This window comes from Entelurus aequoreus, linkage group LG02, assembly GCF_033978785.1.
Source record: "Entelurus aequoreus isolate RoL-2023_Sb linkage group LG02, RoL_Eaeq_v1.1, whole genome shotgun sequence".
Taxonomy (NCBI): Eukaryota; Metazoa; Chordata; class Actinopteri; order Syngnathiformes; family Syngnathidae; genus Entelurus; species Entelurus aequoreus.
The window spans coordinates 1,475,049-1,485,358 of NC_084732.1; the positions used below are offsets into that span (position 1 = coordinate 1,475,049).

The window sequence follows — 10,310 nt, forward strand, 5'->3', positions numbered from 1 at the left end:
TATGTATATATATACATATATATATATACATACATTATTTTTATTTAATTTTTATTTTTTTACTTTTATTTTTTTATAAACCTTTATTTATAAACTGCAACATGTACAAACAGCTGAGAAACAATAATCAAAATAAGTATGGTGCCAGTATGCTGTTTTTTTTCTTCAATAAAATACTGGAAAGTATAGAAATGTAGTTTGTCTCTTTTATCCGATTATTAATCGATTAATCGAAGTAATAATCGACAGATTAATCGATTATCAAATGTATCGTTAGTTGCATCCCTAACATATGTATATATATATATATATATGTATATATATATATATATATATATATGTGTATATATTTATATATATATATATATATGTATATATATATATATATATATATATACATACAATATATACATATATACACATATGTATATATATATACATACACATACAATATATACATATATACACATATGTATATATATATACACACACATATGTATATATGTGTGTGTATATATGTATACATACATATATACACACATGTATATATATATATATATATTTATATTTATATATATATACATACAAATGTGGAATAAAAGAGCATAGAGGTGAAATGTTACAAGAAAAAGTTTCAATGTTAACTATAATAATATAATATTAATAACATAATAATAATTATAATCATTAATTAACTCTAATAACACAAAACTGGCATGCAGACTGTTATTTTGTTGTTGTTTTTTAAACTGTCATTGCTCAAAAAATAATTATTTAAAATATATTCAAGGATCCAATTACTCACATCAAATATTAAACATTAAAATAAATAGAGAGAATATTACATATTTGCCATATAATATTACTGATTTTGCTACGACAAAATGGGAATAAAACAAACAAAAAAAACATTTAAAAAAATTGACGTTTAGATCTGAAGTTGATCTAAAGATTTAAGTGTTCAAAGTAAAAAAAAAAAATTAAAAAAAAGTATGATTTATTATTTTTTTATTTTTAAATCCCTGAGAATTTTAGTGGGATTATTTTTTTTCCAAAACAGTCATGATTTAAAATCAATGTTATGATTTATCGACCTACTTAAGGCGCCACTTACTTCACATCAAATATTACACTTTCAACATGTGTTGCATATTTTATATTTTCTGCAATAAAAACAGACTTTTCTATGATAAAAAGTGCATAAAACATAAAAGAAAAAGTTAAAAGATAAATCTGAAGTGGATCTACACATTTAAGCGTTGAAGAATACAAAAAATGAATACATGACTTATTTTGAACATTTTTATGACTGAGGGCCAACTTTTAGGGGAGCCTAAAGGTAAAAAAAAATCCACATATTGTTTTGAAAAATAATTAAAAAAAAAAAAAAAAGGCCTCCGCATACTTTGATATTTCAATGTGTAAAAAGTTTGGACACCCTTGGTTTAGCGGTTAGTGTGGTGCGTAGCATGCTGAGCCATAGCCTGGTCCTCCAGTGATAATGCTACTTGGAAGGAAGTTAATTTTCCACCAAGCAGGGGAAGATGAGTATTTTCGAAGCGGCCTCACACTGTGGATAGATAGTTGGTTGCGGCTTGCTCCGAAATTGAAGCCGGTGTTGTGGCGAGACATGCTCCCTTGTTGATGTTGTGGTCCTTGTGTCCCACAGCAGGTCCTCCACAGCGTGTCCAACCTGCACCTGCTGCTCAGCATGCTGCAGGTACGACGCCCCCCCGCCCCCTCAGCCCGCCATGTCCAGGGCCAGGTGTAAATGTGTGTGCGTGTGCGTGTCAGGCGGTGGTGGTGCAGCAGGACAGCTTCATCGAGGACCAGCGCCAGGCCCTGAGCGAGCGCTCCTCGTCCTGCTCCTCGTCCTCCCTGTCCCGCCCGTCCTCGCGGCCCGGCTCGCTGATCGAGCAGGAGAAGCAGCGCAGCCTGGAGAAGCAGCGGCAGGAGCTGGCGGCGCTGCACAAGCAGCAGGCGGCGCACGCCGAGGAGCGGCGCCGGCGCGAGAAGGAGTGGGAGAGCAGGGAGCGGCGGCTGGGCGAGAAGGAGACGCTGCTGCGCCTGCAGGTGAGAGTAGTCCGTGTACAGCTGGTGGGTTGTGTATCTTAAAAGGATGTTTGCAATTTATCGAATGCATTTTTTATTAAAATCAATTCCGTGTTTCGTGCAATATTTCAACATCTTTAATGTGCAAGTTGTATCAAAATGCCCCCCACTTACTTTTCTTTTTTTATAAGAAAAAAATATATATAAAAATGAGTATACATAAATAATGTAAACTTAAATAAATAAAAATATTAAACCTTAAAAAAAAAATAATAATAATTCACGACCTCCTTACAACATATAAATATAATGTAAATTTAAATATAAATATTAAAAAAAAAATTTTTATGATTCACAACATCCTTACAACATACAGGTATATAAATATACATAATGTAAATTTAAATATAAAAATAATATATATATATATATATTTTAAATGTCATGATTCACGACCTTACAACATATATAAATATACATGAATAATTAAATTTTGAATATAAAAATATTTTTTTTAAAGTTATGATTCACGACCTTACAACATATATAAATATACATGAATAATTGTATTTAAATATAAAAATTTTCTTTTTAAAAAGTCATGATTCACGACCTTATAGCATACAGTATATAAATATACATGAATAATTTAATTTGAATTTAAAAATATTTTTAAAAAAAGTCATGATTCACGACCTTACAACATATATAAATATACATGAATAATTTAATTTAAATATAATGTTGTTTTTTTTAAAAGTCATGATTCATGACCTTACAACATATATAAATATACATGAATAATTTTATTTTAAATATAAAAATAATATATATATTTTTTGTCATGATTCATGACCTTACAACATATATAAATATACATGCATAATTTAATTTAAATATAAAAATATATTTTTTTAAAAGTCATGATTCACGACCTTATAACATACAGTATATAAATATACATGAATAATTTAATTTAAATATAAAAATATGTTTTAAAAAAGTCATGATTCACGACCTTACAACATATATAAATATACATGAATAATTTAATTTAAATATAAAAATATTTTTAAAAAAAGTCATGATTCACGACCTTACAACATATATAAATATAATGTAAATTTAAATATCAAATAAATATTTTAAAAATATTTTAAAAATTGTCATGATTCACAACATTCTTACAACATATATAAATATACATAATGTAAATTTAAATATAAAAATAATATATATATATATTTTTTTAGATGTCATGATTCATGACCTTACAACATATATAAATATACATGAATAATTTAATTTTAAATATAAAAATATTTTTTTAAAAGTGATGATTTACAACCTTACGACATATATAAATATACATTAATAATTTAATTTAAATATAAAAATATTTAAAAAAAAAGTCATGATTCACGACCTTACAACATATATAAATATGCATTAATAATTTAATTTAAATATAAAAACTTTTTTTAAAAAGTCATGATTCATGACCTTACAACATATATAAATATACATGAATAATTTAATTTAAATATAAAAATATTTTTAAAAAAGTCATGATTCACGACCTTGCAACATATATAAATATAATGTAAATTTAAATATCAAATAAATATTTTTAAAAATGTCATGATTCACGACCTTACAACATATATAAATATGCATTAATAATTTAATTTAAATATAAAAATATTTTTAAAAAAGTCATGATTCATGACCTTACAACATATATAAATATACATGAATAATTTAATTTAAATATAAAAATATTTTTTAAAAAGTCATGATTCACGACCTTACAACATATATAAATATAATGTAAATTTAAATATCAAATAAATATTTTTAAAATATTTTTAAAAATGTCATGATTCACGACCTTACAACATATATAAATATGCATTAATAATTTAATTTAAATATAAAAACATTAAAAAAAAAGTCATGATTCATGACCTTACAACATATATAAATATACATAAATAATTTAATTTAGATATAAAAATATTTTTTAAAAAGTCATGATTCACGACCTTGCAACATATATAAATATAATGTAAATTTAAATATCAAATAAATATTTTTAAAATATTTTTTAAAATGTAATGATTCACGACCTTACAACATATATAAATATGCATTAATAATTTAATTTAAATATAAAAATATTTTTAAAAAGTCATGATTCATGACCTTACAACATATATAAATATACATGAATAATTTAATTTAAATATAAAAATATTTTTTTAAAAGTCATGATTCACGACCTTACAACATATATAAATATACATGAATAATTTAATTTAAATATAAAAATATTTTTTAAAAACTCATGATTCTCGACCTTACAACATATATAAATATAATGTAAATTTAAATATCAAATAAATATTTTTAAAATTGTCATGATTCACAACATCCTTACAACATATATAAATATACATAATGTAAATTTAAATATAAAAATAATATATTTTTTTTTAAATGTCATGATTCATGACCTTACAACATATATAAATATACATGAATAATTTAATTTAAATATAAAAATATTTTTAAAAAAAGTCATGATTCACGACCTTACAACATATACAAATATAATGTAAATTTAAATATTAAATAAATATTTTTAAAATATTTTTTAAAATGTCATGATTCACGACCTTACAACATATATAAATATGCATTAATAATTTAATTTAAATATAAAAATATTTAAAAAAAAGTCATGATTCATGACCTTACAACATATATAAATATACATGAATAATTTAATTTAAATATAAAAATATTTTTTAAAAAGTCATGATTCACGACCTTACAACATATATAAATATAATGTAAATTTAAATATCAAATAAATATTTTTAAAATATTTTTTAAAATGTAATGATTCACGACCTTACAACATGTATAAATATGCATTAATAATTTAATTTAAATATAAAAATATTTTTAAAAAGTCATGATTCATGACCTTACAACATATATAAATATACATGAATAATTTAATTTAAATATAAAAATATTTTTTAAAAAGTCATGATTCACGACCTTACAACATATATAAATATACATGAATAAATTAATTTAAATATAAAAATATTTTTATAAAACTCATGATTCTCGACCTTACAACATATATAAATATAATGTAAATTTAAATATCAAATAAATATTTTTAAAATATTTTAAAAATTGTCATGATTCACAACATCCTTACAACATATATAAATAAATATAATGTAAATTTAAATATCAAATAAATATTTTTAAAATATTTTTTAAAATGTAATGATTCACGACCTTACAACATGTATAAATATGCATTAATAATTTAATTTAAATATAAAAATATTTTTAAAAAGTCATGATTCATGACCTTACAACATATATAAATATACATGAATAATTTAATTTAAATATAAAAATATTTTTATAAAACTCATGATTCATGACCTTACAACATATTTAAATATACATGAATAATTTAATTTAAATATAAAAATATTTTTTAAAAAAGTCATGATTCACGACCTTACAACATATACAAATATGATGTAAATTTAAATATTAAATAAATATTTTTAAAATATTTTTTAAAATGTCATGATTCACGACCTTACAACATATATAAATATGCATTAATAATTTAATTTAAATATAAAAACATTTTTTTTTAAAGTCATGATTCATGACCTTACAACATATATAAATATACATGAATAATTTAATTTAAATATAAAAATATTTTTTTTAAAAAGTCATGATTCACGACCTTACAACATATTTAAATATAATGTAAATTTAAATATCAAATAAATATTTTTAAAATATTTAAAAAATTGTCATGATTCACAACATCCTTACAACATATATAAATATACATAATGTAAATTTAAATATAAAAATAATTTTTATTTTTATTTTTAAATGTCATGATTCATGACCTTACAACATAATTTTAATATAAGATATTTTTAAAAAGTCATGATTCACGACCTCTTTACAGTAAGGTCATGGGCTCCCTTGTTGAAGACCTGGAGTGTCCAGTGTGTGTTAGTGTGTGTGTGTGTGTGTACAATGTGTGTGTGTGTGTGTGTGTGTGTGTGTGTGTGTGTGTGTGTGTGTGTGTGTGTGTGTGTGTGTGTGTGTGTGTGTGTGTGTGTGTGTGTGTGTGTGTGTGTGTGTGTGTGTGTGTGTGTACAATGTGTGTGTGTGTGTGTACAATGTGTGTGTAACATGAGTGATGTGGCGGCAGGAGGCGGAGCTAAGCAAGCATCAGAAGGACGTGCAGGATGAGAGGCAGGACCTGCAGGGCAGGAAGGAAGACTACCAGAGGGACCTGGAGAGACTGAGGGACGCTCAGAGGAAGTTGGACAAGGAGCGGGAGTTGCTGCAGAGACAGATGGACAAGATGGAGGAGCGCAGACGGGCTGAGGTACTCCACCTTAGAACTTGGTCACCTTCTAGGCAGTCTTGACACAATGTGGACTAAACCTCACGTCTCCCTCCACTTCCCAGAGGACGCCCTCCACCACGTCCGAGGAGTCCCAGTTGGCGGGCAGCTCCCAGTCCTTGGACCAGGACCGGGACCCGGCGGACGTGTCGCCCTCGCAGCGCCCCAAGGCCAACAAGACGCGAGGCCTCAACCCCTTCACCTCGTCCTCGTCCTCGGCCTCGGCCGACGCCAACAAGCAGCTGACCAAGAGCCTGATGCAGCTCGCCAAGCGCAAAGACAAGCGCAAGAAGAAGGTCAAAGGTCAAGGCGCAGGTGAGCGCGCCAAGTCCCAGCGTTGTCTTCTTCTATGGTTATCATCACACACAACCCTTAAAAAAAAATCATAATTCACGACCTCCTTACAACACACATAAATATAATGTAAATTTAAATACAAAAATAATATATATATTTTTTTTTTTTTTAATGTCATGATTCATGACCTTACAACATATATAAATATATATGAATAATTTAATTTGAATATAAAAATATTTTAAAAATATATAAATATACATGAATAAATTTAAATACAATTTTTTTTTTTTAAGTCATAATTCACAACCTTACAACATATATAAACATACATGAATAATTTAATTTTAAATATAAAAATATTTTTTTTAAAAGTCATAATTCACGATCTTACAACATATATAAATATACATAATTTAATTTTAAATATAAAAATATTTTTTAAAAAGTCATGGTTCACGACCTTACAACATATATAAATATACATGAACAATTTAATTTAAATATACAAATATTTTAATTTTTTTTATAAATATACATGAATAATTTAATTTAAATATAAAAATATTTAAAAAAATATAAATATACATGAATCAATTTAAATATAAAAATATTTTTAAATGTCATGATTCACGACCTTACAACATATACATGAATAATTTAATCTAAATCTTAAAATATATATTTTTTAAATATATATATACATAAATAATTTAATTTAAATATAAAAATATTTTAAAAATATATAAATATACATGAATCAATTTAAATATGAAAATATTTTTTTAAAGTCATGATTCACGACCTTACAACATATATAAATATACATGAATAATTTAATTTTAAATATAAAAATATTTTTTTAAAAGTCATAATTCACGACCTTACAACATATATAAATATACATGAATAATTTAATTTAAATATAAAATTATTAAATATATATATATATAAATATACATGAATACATTTAAATATAAAAATATTTTTTAAAAAGTCATGATTCACGACCTTACAACATATATAAATATACATAAATAATTTAATTTTAAATATACAAATATTTTTTTAAAGTCATAATTCACGACCTTACAACATATATAAATATACTTAAATAATTTAATTTTAAATATACAAATATTTTTTTAAAAGTCATAATTCACGACCTTACAACATATATAAATATACATGAATAATTTAATTTTAAATATAAAAATATTTTTAAAAAAGTCATGATTCACGACCTTACAACATATATAAATATACATTAATAATAATTTAAATATAAAAATGTTTTTTAAATGTCATGATTCACGACCTTACAACATACAGTATACAAATACACATGAATAATTTAATTTTAAATATAATTTTTTTTTTTTTAAGTCATAATTCACGACCTTACAACATGTATAAATATACATAAATAATTTAATTTTAAATACAAAAATATTTTTTTAAAAGTCATAATTCACGACCTTACAACATATATAATTATACATGAATAATTTAATTTAAATATAAAAATATTTTTTTAAATGTCATGATTCACGCACGACCTTACATGAATAATTTAATTTTAAATATAAAAATATTTTTTTAAAGTCATGATTCATGACCTTACAACATATATAAATATACATGAATAATTTAATTTAAATGAAAAAATATTTTTAAAAAAGTCATGATTTACGACCTTACAACATATATAAATATACATGAATAATTTAATTTAAATATATAAAACTATTTTTTAAATGTCATGATTCACGACCTTACAACATACAGTATACAAATATACATGAATAATTTAATTTGAAATATAATTTTTTAAAGTCATAATTCACGACCTTACAACATATATAAATATACATAAATAATTAAATTTTAAACATAAAAAAAAATGTTTTAAGTCATAATTCACGACCTTACAACATATATAATTATACATGAATAATTTAATTTAAATATAAAAATATTTTTTAAAATGTCATGATTCACGACCTTACAACATATGTAAATATACATGAATAATTTAATTTAAATATATAAAACTATATTTTAAATAGTCATGATTCACGACCTTACAACATATATAAATATACATGAATAATTTAAATTAAATATAAAACTATTTTTTAATTAGTCATGATTTACGACCTTACAACATATATAAATATAAATGAATAATTTAATTTAAATATATAAAACTATTTTTTAAATAGTCATGATTCACGACCTTACAACATATATAAATATACATGAATAATTTAATTTAAATATATAAAACTATTTTTTAAATAGTCATGATTCACGACCTTACAACATATGTAAATATACATGAATAATTTAATTTAAATATAAACCCACGCGCCTCCTTTCCAGACCCCGAGCCTCCTCTTGACGGCCAGATCTTCTTCTGCTGAGACCTGACAGGAAGTGGACCTCTGGCCACGCCCACACCTTGAGGACAGGAAATGGAAGTGCATTAAAAGGAAATGAAAGAAAAAAAGTCAACGTTGACGTTTAAAGTGCAAACAAATTGACAAAAAGCTTTGATTGGACAGGAAGACGTGGTCACGTGATCTCCTGCGGCCATCTTCCATGAAATCTTCTTTGGACGTCTCCTTTTCTTCTTCGTTGGTTCTCGCTTTGTTTTTGTTGGGATTGCACGCCAATCATCATCTTTTACCCTCGACTCGGTTACCAGCGAGCGGCCGTTAAATGTGCGCAGTTTCTGGAACGTCACGCTGCTTCTAATTCATCTTCTAACTTCACATCAAATCACCTTTCATTGTGTTTCTTTACGCTGAAAATGGCGTCTCTGCAAAATGTTTACAGATGAAAAAGTTGCATTAGTTACTAAAACATGTTTTTCGTTAACTACCTGCGGGTCAGGTACAGCTGCGCCCCCTGCTGGTAGATTTGGAGAACCACAATTTTTTTCCCCCCTCCCCCGCGCTGTTTTTGTTGGCGAGTTGGCAGGAAGCAGCTTTAAAAAGGGGGCGGAGCCGACACGTCTTCTTCCCGCCTCCTGAAAGACGGCCGGCGGCCGAATGCACTAAAAAGCTTTTGTAACGGGAAGAAAAGAAAAAAAGCGTTTGTACGAAGAAAACACAAATGTAAATATGATCTATGTATAAAACAAATCACCTGTACAAAAAAAAAGGTTACTTTTTGTGATTTATTACAATATTTTCTAAGAATGTTTATTTATGTTTTATTCTCTCCCTGTTTGGGGGAGGCGATAAACATGTGATGTTTCGCTCCTAATTAAAACAAAGTTAAACACAAGCTTTTTGGGGGCTTTTATTTGATCTTTCAGTTCAAATTGTTTGAAATTATGTTAAACTGTGTTTTATTCATTTTTATTACATATGTGAATATATCATTTTCACAATATACATCCATTTTCTACCGCTTGTTCCTTTCGCGGGGGCTAAACTGAATTATTTTCTGTGGAGGATTTTAATATAATTTATTTTTT

The 10,310-nt window shown here is 25.3% G+C and overlaps 1 protein-coding gene across 2 annotated transcripts in view; it reads left to right on the forward strand.

Moving 5' to 3' along the window:
* Positions 1-10,107, forward strand: part of LOC133665530 (A-kinase anchor protein 13-like) — a 62,818-nt gene extending 52,711 nt beyond the window's left edge. For both annotated transcript variants that reach the window (XM_062070811.1, XM_062070809.1), the window contains exons 18-22: positions 1,673-1,720; positions 1,795-2,073; positions 6,329-6,508; positions 6,592-6,841; positions 9,209-10,107. In XM_062070811.1, the coding sequence (XP_061926795.1) occupies positions 1,673-1,720; positions 1,795-2,073; positions 6,329-6,508; positions 6,592-6,841; positions 9,209-9,249 (798 nt within the window). In that variant the 3' untranslated portion in view covers positions 9,250-10,107. The remainder of the gene's footprint in view (positions 1-1,672; positions 1,721-1,794; positions 2,074-6,328; positions 6,509-6,591; positions 6,842-9,208) is intronic.
* The last annotated feature ends 203 nt before the right edge of the window (positions 10,108-10,310 follow it).